Below are 14,609 nucleotides of genomic sequence, written 5' to 3' on the forward strand. Positions count from 1 at the left end.
GTCCAGCCCTAAAAATTATTTTGAAATTTTAAAATCTGATAATCAGAACCTGCTTGTAATCCCTCGTGTAAACTTCAGAACTCGAGGACAGAGATCTTTTTAGTTTGTGGCCCCCACGTTGTGGAATGCTTTGCCTTTGTCTCTGCGTTTTGCAGAATCTGTGGACTCTTTTAAAAGTGGACTGAAGACACTGTTTAGAAGAGCATTTGGTTGACATTTTTCTTATTTTGTTTTATATATGCATTTTATTGTTTTATATATGTATTTAAAATTGTTCTCCAGTATTTTATTGTAAAGCACTTTGTGATTTTTATCTGTGAAAAGCGCTTAAGAAATAAACTTTACTTACTTACTAATTCCATTTTTGAAGCTTCTTGCTTTGTTAAATGTTGTCATTTCGGTGATTTTTACAGAGAACATCCAGCTTCAAATGCATCCATATTGTAGAATCAGAAAAAAGTGTCGGTAAATTGAAGGTTAACAGCAACATGCGTGCCAAACATCTCATGAAAAGCGACTCTGGTTGACCCGAAGCACGGAAATGTGTTTGCCTGCTCCGTCGATATGTTATCCAAATTATTGATCACGACGCCCCGTTCAGTCACCCAGATAGCCCCGCTGCCATAATGTACCCTACATATTTGATACGGGGAGCTATTTTTGAAAGCCGAGTCTTTCAACTGTATGAAAAATTGAAAAGGGACCGGAGGAGGGAAGGAGGGAGGAGGGAAGAGATGGAGGCGAAGGGGCAAGAAAAGGAGAGGGGACGGATTCAGAGAGAGAGAGAGAGAGAGGAAGGGATTTACTGTAAGAGAGATAAATGTCAGAGGCGAGGGGAGGAGGTGGGAGGAAAAGACGGAAAAGAAAGAGATGACCTTTCACTGCTCCCTCCAATAACACGGCGCTCTGTCACAACAATGCAGCGCCCAAACAACGAAGGAAACCCACCAAAAACCAAAAGCTTGACAGATTACATGTTGCTTTGCTTTTTTTTTACCCGCTTGGTGAGCTGCGTGTCCATCATGAAGTTGTGCACGTGCTTCTCGGCCTTGGTCAGCTCCAGCTTCCTGGCTACCACGGCAACCACCAGAGCCGTGCACCCGGCTCCCTGCAAGGAACGAGGAAGAAGAAAAAAAACATCGATATCTCATCAGGAAAACACCGTTAGACCGAGCCACGGCGCAACACCTCGGAGACGGAGCTCTAAATACGCCACAGCAACACTGGAAAAACATGAAATAATAAGGTTTGGTTCCTGATTTGTCTTCTATTGTTTGTGGAAAATGCGATCAGCGTCAAAGGGGCGGCACAAAACATCATGTTAGCATCGAGGTTGTGATGTGAAGTCCAGTAAATAAACTTAAACACGTGCAATTTTTTGTAGCTTGATACAAAAAGACAACAACCTGCTCCTCTGTTCACCGTTTCTGAGCCATGCTGCATTTATTTTATTCATCCAGTAGCTTTGATTTTCCTCTCGTGATCATTTTTATACAAGTTCCAAGTAATTTCAAATATTTGTTTCAACCATTTCGGGCAAGTTCATGCCCGTTTAGTCATTTTTTTTCAGCTGTTTTGCATGAGTTTGTGCAATTTCTGACAATTTTTGAGTCAGTTTTGACAATTTTTGTAACCTTTTGCACAAGTTTATGTAATTTTGTGCAAATTTTGAGTCGCTATGAGGATTAATATTTCCATTTTCCCCACCTCTACTCTGCTCATCATCTGTAGAAAGATGTTTCTCCATGCTGAATGGATCTCCAACGACTTTTCTCCTCTGTTCACTGTTTCTGAGCCATGCTGCATTTATTTTATTCATCCAGTAGCTTTGGTTTTCCTCTCATGGTCATTTTTGACAAGTTTTGAGTAATTTCAAACATTTTTTTCCCAACCTTTCTGGGGAAGTTCATGCCTTTTTATACATTTTTTTAGCAATTTTGTGCGAGTTTGTGGCAATTTTGGAGTCACTTTTGACCATTTTCGTAACCCAGTAGGTTCGATTTGTGGAAACACTGCCTGCAGTTCAGCTGAAAACTCTGAATTTTTGTTGCATGACTTTTGGTCGCAGCTGAGTCGTTCACGGCTTCTTGGTTGTGGTGAAAAGTGCAGAATTTTATGTTTTTTACAAAATTAAGATAGTGTTCACTGTTTATTTTTGGCTATTTGTTTAAAAAAGATAATTAACTGATGCTGTACAGATACACTTATTCAGAAGTTTGGAGTCACTCAGACAATTTCATGTTTTCCATGAAAACTCCCACTTTTATTCATGTGTTAACAGAACTGTACAAGGGTTTTCTAATCATCAATGAGCCTTTCAGCACCATTAGCTAACACAATGTAGCATTAGAACACAGGAGTGATGGTTGCTGGAAATGTTCCTCTGTACCCCTATGGAGATATTCCATTAAAAATCAGACGTTTCCAGCTAGAATAGATATTTACCACATTAACAATGTCCAGACTGGATTTATCATTCATTTAATGTGATCATTGAAAAAAGCTGCTTTTCTTTCAAAAATAAAGACATTTCTAAGTGACCCCACCTGTTGACTGAAGCAGCTGCACATGATGGGTTCATTTTGTGCAGAAGAAGAATCACATGACACGTTAAACGCTCACTTTTCTGCAGAGTTTGAGCCCGAAAACCTGGACTGCCAAAGAAAGCTGATGACTACCGTCATTAAACCCGTTATGTCTGACTGGGGTCTGAGTTCTTGTTGAGCGAGACAGAAGAGCCAAAACACGACTGCCTTCCAGGACAATTTTAAACGACTGACGTCTCAAACAACCCATTTCTGGAGTCGGCCAGGAGGAATCGGTAAATCGTCTTTTTTTTGGACGAGGTGATTGAAGGGAGCGAGGACGAATACGAAGCGCCGACAGAAGGAAGGAGGAGAGGATTAGGAGCTTCGCCGCAGATCCACGGCCAAGTCTATTTCTACTTCCCATCCATCTGGTGCGAGATTCCTTTTTGATATCGCCTCTATACGTAGCTGCAAAAATACACTTCCTATAGATAAAATTTTTAAAAAAGAGGAAAAGATTGACACCACGTAATTTGGTTTAATTAGATGCTGTCACTTTGAATTACACGGTGTCAGTCTTGTGCTGTCACTGGCGGCTCGAGGAACCTGCAAAACTGAAGAAAAAAGAAGTGTAAAACATGGACCTGGTTTTGTCTGTACTCCAGCTCCAGCCCACGTGGGACATATGGCGAATTCATTTGGGAAGAGTGACAGCGGTCTCTCAACCAGAAAGATATGCCTGAGAGGAGAGCAGGAACGGCAGACTTAATTAACTTCCAGATTAGACGCCGTTTATTCCGCAGGTTCCCATGAAGGGGCAGCAGGAGATAAAGGGAGTAAATATAAATCAGGGAGGAAAGAGGGAAAGGAAGAGAGAAGAAGGCGATGTTAATGAGGTCACACATCTCCCGATAAGTAATGAATTAAGACTGAGAGTGTTTAATGAAAATCCTTCCTGCTTGTGCATCTCAAGCAAAAAAAAAAAAAAAATATGAGGGAAGGACTCGATCGTGCAAGACAAGGTTCGCCCAAAATAAACTTTGGCTCGCACAGAACCAGGCATTAGTGCCCACGTCTATACACTCATCCACTGTGTTAGTGTTTATTCAGAAACTATGAATAAAATATGATGAGAGCCAATGGAAAACCCTCGGAGCGTTCGAACACGTCTGCGCTTTGGGGGGGAAGAAGGAGGAGCCCTCGACGCTCAATTCGTATGAAACCGTCGGCCACAAACAGCAGGAGGCTGATTGGTTTCGTGCACGTGAGTTTGTTTTGCATCCATTTGATTCCTGCAGGGTTTTCCTCGTGCAATCGGGTGTTTCCCCCCTCCGCTTCCTCCTCCGTCAAACTTAGCTGTCAGAAACGTGGGGAATCACCGTCTGTGCTGCTGTGGAGCATCTAAACGCTGCAGGTGAACAGTGTCAAAAAGGAAAAAAAAAACAGAAAAGAGAGAAGAGCAGTTTCCCCAAATAGGTCAGGAAAGAGACGGTGATGTTCAACACACACACACCAAAAAATGTGCATTTAATTTGCTCAGTTAGGCGGCATTTAGAGGCACAGAAAGGTTTAAAATGGTGGAGCTACGGACACTGTTGAAGGAATATATACCATGGAAAAACTGACTTTTCGCCTGAGAGTCAGAGAAGAGGACTTGGAATTAAAGTGGCAGAAATGGACTGCATTCATGGCAAAATCCCAGCAACGACGTACTATATTAAAAAGAAGAAGAAAGAAAAAATGTCTATGAACATGGAAAATCTCCCCCAGCGTGTTATAGTTTTTTTGTTTTTATTTTTAGTTTGTGTTAATGTAACTGTTGTTTGGAAAAACGGGAAAATAAAGAGTTTAAAAAAAAGGTGGAGCTACTCCTTTACTGATCTAGAAGCTTTGGTTTTCCTCTCATGGCCGTTTTTGACAAGTTCTGCGTAACTCCAAATATTTTTTTCAACCATTTTGGGCCACTTTCTGGCCTTTTAGTCATTTTTTTAGTCATTTTGCACGAGTTTGTGCAATTTCTGACAATTTTTGAGTCATTTTTGACCATTTTCACAATCTTTTACACAAGTTCAATAATTTTGTACCAGTTTTTGGTCACTAGGAAGATGAATATTTCCATTTTTCCCAGCACAACAAAAGAAATACAGTTATATATTATTGTTAAGAAAACTGCATTTTTAATAATCTTAAATGGGTTTATGTCATGTTGAACCCTTTTTATGCTCAATTTAAGCAATTATATGTCACATTGGAGAAGATCTGAATCAAATTGGACACTTTTTTCCAGTCACTTTGGTCAGGTTTTGTCATTTTTGACAACTTGAGTCATTGCAGACACTTTTTCAACTGTTTAAGATGATTTTTTTTGTCATTTTGACTATCCTTTCAGATGTTTTAGAGCAATTTTAGTAATTATGGACACAATTTGAGTCCATTTGAATATGAATTTGTTATTTTTCCAGCCTCTACAACCTTTTCCTCTCTACTCTGCTCATGTTTCTCCATGCTGAATGGATCTCCAACAACTTCCTCCTCTGTTTACCATTTCTGAGCCATGCTGCATTTATTTTATTCATCTCATATTTGGCTATTTTTCACAAGGGAACCACGAGTCACACAGGATATGTGCAGAAACTGTTGGAAGGTTAAAAATCCACAGATTAATTCTAATTTTACAGTTTCTTGATCGAATAAATTAGTTAATTTTGGTGATTTTTTTTTAAAGAATAATACACATTTCAAACCTATCGGTGGATTTTAGGGTTCTGGGGGTTAATGCGCTGTATGCCGACATCCGTAACGTCCCTCATGTCGACATGTTTCATATAATTGTTGTCATTCATTAATCTGTTTGCACACAACACTCCACGTACAGCTGCACTCATCGTTGACAGCCGCCTTAATAAACACTAGAGAAGCGTTTTCTCATGTGCTTTGATTCAGACGTTCACCTATGGCTGCGTATAAATACTAACATCCAACCTCCCACACACACACACACACACACACACACACACACACACACACACACACACACACACACACACACACACACACACACACACAGGTAGCCTCGGGGCAGTGGTATATTCCAACACTGCTGGCCTTTATGTGTTGTCATAGTAACGGCAGCGAGAATTTCTCCTATAGAAGCTCATTACAAAAATTCTCAACCTGGAAAAAAAAAAAAAAAAAAATGAAATCCCGCCTCGACCCGTCACCCCTCCAGCTGTGGAGGGCGTAATGAGAGCGTTCGTGCGTGTGGGAGTCACGCCAAAGAGCGTCCATGGAGTTGTGTGGAGGACGCAGACGGTGGGCATCGGGACAATGCGCGTCCACCCCCCCCCCCCCCCCCCTCCCCTCCCCCGCTCCGTGTCCGATGAGTTGTACTCGAACCTCCAAAAGCCGATCGGATGATTCACTCGGCGGACGGGGGCTCGAGAAGTGCGCGTTTGTTCGCACGCTTTAATGGACTGCACATAAAAGAAAGTAGGTGAGCTGGCAAACGCTCAGAGAGGATGAAAGAACGCTCGCTCTCTTTCTGGGGATGAGAAATCAGCTGGAACCGATCGGAGCAGACGAAGATGTAAAGAGGGAGAAAAAAAAACGAATGGATCCGGAGAGATATTTCAAGCGTCGCTCTGTTGGGTTTTTCCCAGAAGTTATTAAACTGCGTCTCGGACAAAATGCACTCAGCGCAAGTGCATCCAAGTTTGTAAATGTAATACAAGAGACTGCTGCCAATAAATCATATAATGTCTCATGTTCTCGGTAAAAGATTCAGACATAACTCAGCTCATGTAAGAGCTGCTGAGAGCTGCTGTTTTTTAATCATCTCTCCTCGCTGTGATGGAGAAAGACGCAAATTAGAGGAACTGAGGATAAAATAAAAGCTGCTGGATGGATAAAATAAATACAGCATGCACCAGATTCTGTAAAACAAAACAACATATCTGTACTTTTCTGTGCAACATGTCAAAAACTCTTTGATTTTTTTCTCCTGAACTGCAGAATGTGTTGCCAGTTTTGTTGTTCATCTTTTCTTTTTACAATAATGATAGACAAAAAGTGCATAAAAACACACATAACTGCCTAATAAAGATTGACAAATGATCCAAAAAAGACTCAATATTTGTTCAAAGTGATGTAAACTCATCCAACATGACCATGAGAGGAAAACCAAAGCTACTGGATCAATAAAATAAATGCAGCACGGCTCAGAAACCACGAACAGAGGAGCAGGTTGTTTTTTGTTGTTTTAAGAGTCTCTAGAATTTTGTCACCAGATTGGCTCAATGGTTGCACTGAGGAGTGCAGATTTTTAGGTTTTCTAATAAATCTGATTGGTGCAAATGGTTATTTTTTTGACAACTTTTTCATTAAGACACACAGAATAAAGTGATTTTGCTGAAATATCAAAGTTTTAAGCTTAAAGTTGGTTAATTTTCCAACACGTGATTAGTTCAAGGACCGTCTGAAAGCTGAAAATCTGATGATTCATTCCGTTTCTGCCTCCGATAAACGGTGTCGTTTTGGTGTTTTCATAAAACAGATAAATCCCTTTTAGAGGGTTCAAATGTCTCCTTTTGTTCAAACACTTAAGTGAAAGTTTTGTGCACTCAGTTTTTTAAAAAAAATGTAAAAAGGACATTTAGTTAATGGAAAATAATGTTTTCAATGTCACAGTAGTGTTTTGTCATGTTTTGCAGGGACACATTCATATTTCATTACACAATAAAAGAAATACAGTTATGTAATCTTGTAAAAAAAATGTTTTTTGATCATCTTAAATGGGCTTATGTCATTTTGAACCATTTTTATGCTCAATTTAAGCAATTATATGTCATATTTGACAGGATCTGGGTCGTATTGAACACTTTTTTCAGTAATTTTGAGCAACTTTATGTCGTTTTGGACAAATTGAGCCACTTTTCAACTGTTTGGGACCATTTTTCTTGTCATTTTGGACAGATTTTGACCCATTTTGTGTATGAATATGAACATTAAAAAGGACCTTTAGTGAATGGAAAATGAGGTTTTCCGTGTCACAGCAGTGTTTTGCAATGACATGATGTTTCATTACACAATTAAAGCAATATAGTTATGTAATCTTGTAAAAAAGCTGATTTTTTTTCCTAACTCAGGTGAGCTGTGAAATGACTTTCAGCTGTTTGGTGACACACAGTCCTCTATTACTCATTGTCCTCTCCCCTTCGGCAGCATAAAACCATCTCACGTCCTCTGAGTCCAGTATTCCCAGGCAGCGTGTTATTTTTGAGCCCCGTTTCTTCTTCCCTGACCTTATAAAAAAAACACTCAGCACTTATTTGCACATTTAATTTGAGATTAGGTGACATTTGGCTGCAGCGCTGTTTAAAAAAAAATGTCATTTTCTCGCATTTGAAAAGACACTAATTGCCCCCAATCACTCAGAAAGACTTTCAGATCGGGAGCAATTTCCAAAAAAACGTTCCTCTTTAGACGGACGAAGGGAGGTGTGACGAAGAGTGACAGAGCGAAAGAAATATTTGGAAGAGGAGCGAACACCTGTGAAGTGAAGCAAATAGAGGAGCAGTCGGCAGCTTAAACACTGATACCAACAGATGGACGGTGGATAGAAATAAACACATGGCCTCAGGGAAGGGGAGACGGACAGAGAGAGGGAAAAGAAAACGGAGAGAGTGACGGATGGGAAGAGAGAAAGAGGGTAGCTGGTGGTGAAAAAGAAAGAAAATCAAAGAGAGAAGGGAAAAAAAAAAGAGAGAAAGTGAGAGTGGGAGGACGCTAACAGCGAAAGGTAGGACCTTCATTATGCAACGAGGACGGACAGGGGAATAACGAACACGCCGACCGCTAACATGCTCTTGTTTGCACGCCCACGCCACAAAACACACAGAGGCACAGATGCAGGCTAATTCAGAGAGGATTGCCCAAATTACACAGAATTTCTCGGCGAGCGCTCTAATCCGCTGACCTTTGAACGAGGCAAGGACGGCACGGCGGGGAGGGGATGTACTGACCATGATGCCCGTGAGCAGACACACTCCTTTGCCACAGTAGGTGTGAGGAACCATGTCTCCGTAGCCGATGGACAGGAAGGTGATGGAAATGAGCCACATGGCGCCCAGGAAGTTGCTGGTCACGTCCTGGGCGTCGTGGTACCTGCAAGGTTCAGAGGAGGAGGTCAGTCGGCGGGAAAAGACGGAAATAAAAGTGGAAATGGAGCACTGAGGGGCGGAAGACGGAGAGAGAGCAACACAACGGGGATTTTATGGTGCTAACTGGATTAATAAAACTGAAAACCTCAACAGCTATCAATCACAGGTGATGGGTATCAATAGCAAATAATAGTTAGCAATCAATCAGATGTATTGGTATCATTCAGAGATGATGGGTACCAGAAACAGTGTGTATCAATCAAAGATATTGGTATTTATCAGAGATATTGGGTATCAATCACAGATTTTGATTACTAATCACAGATAATGGGTAACAATCAGAGAGAATGAGTATCAATGACAGATATTGGCTATCAATAGGAGAAAATTGGTATCAATCCGAGAAATTAGCCAGAGATATTGGAAATTGATGAATAATAAGGGTATCAATCTGATAAAATGGCATCAGAAATATTGAAAATCAATAACCGCTATCATTCACAGATAAGTCAGAAATATTGGTTATCAATCAGAAATGATGGATTTTAGCAGGAGATCACTCAATCACTTATAATGATATCAATAGATGATTGAAATTAATCAAATAAGTGGCATCAATCAGAAATAATCAGTCCGAGATATTGGTATTAATCAGAGATATTTGGTATCAGAGACAACAGGTATCAATCACAGATTCTGATTACTAATCACAGATATTGGGTATCAATGGGACCAAATTACAATCAATCTGATATATTGTATCAATCACGCATAATCGGTACCAGTCATTAATAAAGGGATGTTATCAATCACACAAGCTAGTGTCTATCAGATAGTAGGTATTAATCAGAGACATTGGGTATCAATCACAGATTATTGGTTTTAAACTTCACACACATAAGCACATTTACTTCAGTTACTGTTCCTTAATGAAGGGCATGTAGCATGTGACCGATACGGCTAGCAGTCCTGTTAGCTGCTAGCATCGGTTACCATGGTGACGGAGCAGGTTTGTGACTTTAGCACTCTGGATTTAGGCTCAACATACGTCCTAAGACATTAATCCGATTTAGCCTCGGGTTCCGTCTGCAAACTTTGCCCAACTTTTGGAGTCTCGAAAACAGATTCCAAGGACACCGAATCGGGCAATATTAGAACTTTAGTGTGATTTATACATCGCTATATACCAAGGACTGATAGATCCATGACTCAACTATCTGTTGCATCCAAACAAACCCAACAAACAGAATATTTTAGTGAGAATGTTGGGGCTTTTTATGGTACAGTGTTGCATCACTACTCGTACATAAGGACCTAGATCTGTCATGTAACAGGTAGTGTAGTAAAAAAAATGTATTTTTGGCATTTTCCTGTTGTTTATCTGTAGATTTGGAGCTTTATTTTCTATTTTAGACCATATATTTCATCTATAATGTCACTGTAAAATCAGAAACTGTTCCAAGAAGCTATTTATAAAAAAATACATTTTTTTTGTCTTGGATGTGAGCAGGAGATAATTTTAATCTCTACCCCAAAGGAACAAAATCTCCACAGTCTTACATTCACACTTAGTTTAATTGAATTTTCTCTTCGTTAATTCAGTTTCGGGAGGAGACCAAACGTCAATTTAAGCTGATTTTGAACCAAACGAGGACTTCCCAGCAGCCGAGCGCCGATGCGTTTAATCAAGCCCGTAAACTGACTGACGTTTTCCCATATTTCCTCGATCATCCACCAAAAGAGGCGCTTGAATGTACGAAAAGAGACGCCGGCTGTTTGCTTTTCCACTCGATGGCGCGTCAATAACAGCCCCGATAAAATTAGATTATCAGTCCTCAACCCAGCAATCTGATTTAGAGTTTGCAACCTGCAATAACAAGAGAAACAGACAGTTTGAAGGCGGTTTCATCTCTGAGCGGCTGCCAGCTGGATCAAATTCTGCTCAATAAATCACTAGTTTGCTCTGCACAGCCATATGTTTACCGCTATATTAAATACAATATGAATGGCTGCGCCTGTGCATGAAAGACAAAGTGAAATATTTCTTTTCTCTCATGTGGACAGGATGCTATATTTGAACTCCACTCCTTTTTTATATATAGGATTTATAATAAATTCATATAAAAACTAGAAATAAAAACATTATACCTGAGATAAAAAGGGTATTTTAATGTTCTTATTAATGTTTTTGTAAAGAAAAGCTTCTATATCTGCTGTATAAATAATGAAAGGAACAGTTTTGCAGCTAAATTCATAAAAATACTACAAATGTTTACATTATACTGCAGTGATAAGGGGTATTTTCTATTTTTCTTATTAAAGAAAAGCTTCTATAACTGTTGTATAAATGTTGAAATGAACAGTTTTATAGTTAAATTCATAATAAATTCATATAAAAACTATAAATAAATATATTATAACACAGTGTTAAGGGCTATTTTAATGTTCTTATTACACAATAGCATCTATATCTGTTGTATAAATAATGAAAGAAACAGTTGTACAGTTAAATTCAAATAAAAACTATAAATGAATACATTATACTGCAGTGATAAGGGGTATTTTAACATTCTTATTAGTGTTTTCATACAGAAAAGTTTCTATATCTGCTGTATAAATAATGAAAGAAACAGTTTTGCAGCTAAATTCATAAAAAACTATAAATATTTGCATTATACTGCAGTGATAAGGGGTATTTCTATATTTCTTATTAAAGAAAAGCTTCTATAACTGCTGTAAATATGTGTAAAGGAACAGTTTTATAGATAAATTCATAATAAATTCATATAAAAACTATAAATAAATACATTATAACACAGTGTTAAGGGCTATTTTAATGTTCTTATTACACAATAACATCTATATCTGCTGTATAAATAATGAAAGGAACAGTTTTGCAGCTAAATTCATATAAAAACTATAAATGAATACATTATACTGCAGTGATAAGGGGTATTTTAACATTCTTATTAGTGTTTTCATACAGAAAAGCTTCTATATCTGCTGTATAAATAATCAAAGGAACAGTTTTACAGTTAAATCAGAGGATTGATAGCGTGCAGAGCTGTCTGTTTGCTTAGTTTAGCGCGCAAACTGTGCAAAACCACCAGCTTGGCTCCGTTCAAAGGTAAGAAAACAGATAATTTTCTGTCTTCTTGGAGTCGCTGCCGTTCGCTTGGCAGCTCTACAGTGACGTCAGAACGACAGGAGCCAACAGACAGTCGGCGTAAAAGCACAACTTCCTCTCACACTCGGCTTTCTGTACATCTGTAATTAAAATGTTCATTTGTACTTTCGCTGAATGAGATAAAAAAAGGAAAAAAAAGTTAATTAGTGAGATTTGCGGTAGCTGGTGGGCAGATTTAGCTACTTCTGGGCCGAGCCAGGTGACGGTTTCCTGGGTTTATACTAATCTCTGCTGACTTCCTGCAGCCTAAAGACTAATTCATGGATTCAGAAGAACTGATGCAGACTTTAAAAGCGGAAACATAAGCAGCTTTATTCATATTACAATAAATACGCCCCAGACTGAGAACATACAGTCTCATACAGAAGAGAGAAAAACACTCGGGGCTCTTTGTGGATGCTTCTGAAAGTCTGAAACTTTTTAAAGGATGCAGCAACTGCTAACAGATTGGACTGTCTTTATGTGCTTCTAACTAAATAAGTTAAATTCTGATGATATGTTTGATTTCTGAATGGTTTTGTGAGCTCTGTCAAACACCGTGATGCAAGTATCAACGTTTTTTTTATAACATTCTGACTTTTTTTCTCTAGAAATCAAAGAGAACTTTCAGAATATTCAAGTTTAAAGTCAGAATTTAAAGATTCAAGTCCAGATTAAGACTTTAAAGTTGAAATTCAGAGTTTAAAGTCAAAATTCAGAGTTTAAAGTCAGGATTTAGAGTTCAAACTGAAACCTCAGAGATTACAGTCCGAACTCTGACTTTTGTTTTCTTGTTAATGTACAGTTTAAAGTTAGGATTCACAGATTAAAGTCAAACTTGTTGAGTTTAAAAATCAAGATTCTGAGTCTGAAGTCAGAACTCCGTGTTTTCTTCAGAGTTTAGAACTTCAGGTCAAGATTTTTAGTTTCAAAAGTCAGAATCCAGAGTTTAAACTCAAAGTGTAAGGTCAGAATTCAGGCGTGTGTTTTCTTCAGCCTTCAGAGTTTAAAGTCAGAATTCAAGATTTAAAGTCACGATTCACAATTTAAACTCAAACTAGCCAGAAGAAAAATGAGAATTCTGAGTCACAGCTCAAGGTTTTTGCTCTAATCCTTCATAATTTTGCTCATTCTGTTTGTGTACTGGGCTATTATCTACTACACTGTAAGTTTAACTTCTCGATCACTTTGTCTGTTTACAAACCAGTTATGAATGTATTGGAGATAGACAGTCATAACTACATTATAGGTGGGTTAGCTAACTCCCCCCACCCCACCCCCCCACCCCAATACCGGGCTTTGCAAAAGTTCTGTTACACGGTTTCATGATCTTTAGAGACGTTTACATGTCGGAGTGAAAAATTCCATTAAATAAACTGAAAGTTCTACCTTATAGGCAGGTGTCCTTAATACAAATTTGTTCTCTGGTGAAGTTGTGTCAAGATGGAAGTCAAAAGAGTTGAGATATCTGCTCTCCTTCATGCTGGCCACAACAGGTCTGACAGAGCCAAGCAGCTGAGCATCAGCCGGATGACCGTCCACAGAGTCTTCACCATTCTTTAGCCTCTCCGCGACTCTGTAGACGGTCATCCGGCTGATGTTCAGCTGTTAGTTCTTGTCCATCATTAACGCACTGATTTTATTTTCTGTTCTAGAAAACTGACAAACTAAGTAACAACTAGCTGAGAAAAAGCCTCAAACTGCAGTCTGAATACGGATTATGCCGGGCAGATGTCCCAGATTATACTTCCTGCCAGTTGAATTGGATGACTGGTCCAATCAGAACCAGGCGGCGTCTCTACTGACCTCTCACAGACTCGAACGGTCCAGGCGGCGATGATCCACAGAGAGATGCTGAAGACCAGCAGCACCGTCCCGGGGCAGATGGTCATGAGGGTTTTCATTACGAACCGTGTGTTGAAATGGACCTGAAACGCATGAAAACACAGAAACACGCTGAGCTCACGTTGTGCTTTCTCTGAATCAGCACAAAGACTTGATGTTCTGCTAATTAGTCTTTTCTGGGTAGCTTCTGACGGCGGCGGCGTTCTGGGAACCTCCGCTGTAATTGAAGTCGAGATCGGGACTCGCCCTCTGACTCCGGGTCGGCCTGCGCACCGGCTCTGAGTAATTGGTCCATTTCGGTTGTACTTTTTTATCCGTGGCTCATTTGTCAATAAGAGGCAGGACCATCATCGGGATCATTGGGCGGTTGAGCGCTGGAAGGGTTGGGAGCAGCTGATGAATGAGTCGTCATTTCGTTCCAGAGCTTCACCTCCTCTCGCCGTCGCCCGAGGGTCAGAAACACTCGTCTGAAACCTGCTCCGTGTCGTTTGCATGTTTTCTGCAGCGATCCAACACTAATGTTTATCGTCACTTACTACTCATTTCACCGCAATCTCATTCTGGCTTCTTCCTTTCCATGGTCCATTTGAGCCACATGCGATATCTAGTTTCCATTTCACGCTGCCATCTTTATTATGAAAGATCCGCCGAGGTGCAGCTCAAGTCTTTTCGCAGAGTGGAGACAAAAGCAGGGAGCAGTATGGTAATATAGAGTTCAAAATCAGAATTTAGAGTTTCAAGTCAAGATTCAGAGTCTAAAGTCAGAACTCTGACTTTTGATTGTTGGTAATATAGAGTTCAAAGTCAGAATTTAGAGTTTCAAGTCAAGATTCAGAGTCTAAAGTCAGAACTCATAACCGTATATTAGCTAGAAAGCAAAAGTCAAAGTCAGAATTCAAAGTTTAAAGTCAG

The 14,609-nt window shown here is 39.5% G+C and overlaps 1 protein-coding gene across 5 annotated transcripts in view; it reads right to left on the reverse strand.

Annotated features, from left to right (window-relative positions):
- Nucleotides 1–14,609, reverse strand: part of kcnn3 (potassium intermediate/small conductance calcium-activated channel, subfamily N, member 3) — a 103,893-nt gene that overhangs the window by 31,920 nt on the left and 57,364 nt on the right. For 3 of the 5 annotated variants that reach the window (XM_051956953.1, XM_051956954.1, XM_051956955.1), the window contains exons 5-7: nucleotides 13,659–13,780; nucleotides 8,503–8,690; nucleotides 998–1,108 (exon numbers count right to left, since the gene is read on the reverse strand). In XM_051956953.1, the coding sequence (XP_051812913.1) occupies nucleotides 998–1,108; nucleotides 8,503–8,690; nucleotides 13,659–13,780 (421 nt within the window). The remainder of the gene's footprint in view (nucleotides 1–997; nucleotides 1,109–8,502; nucleotides 8,691–13,658; nucleotides 13,781–14,609) is intronic. The other 2 variants (XR_007945465.1, XM_022199472.2) reach the window with 1 other exon arrangement.

This window comes from Acanthochromis polyacanthus, chromosome 12 (assembly GCF_021347895.1).
Source record: "Acanthochromis polyacanthus isolate Apoly-LR-REF ecotype Palm Island chromosome 12, KAUST_Apoly_ChrSc, whole genome shotgun sequence".
In the NCBI taxonomy this organism is placed as follows: Eukaryota; Metazoa; Chordata; class Actinopteri; family Pomacentridae; genus Acanthochromis; species Acanthochromis polyacanthus.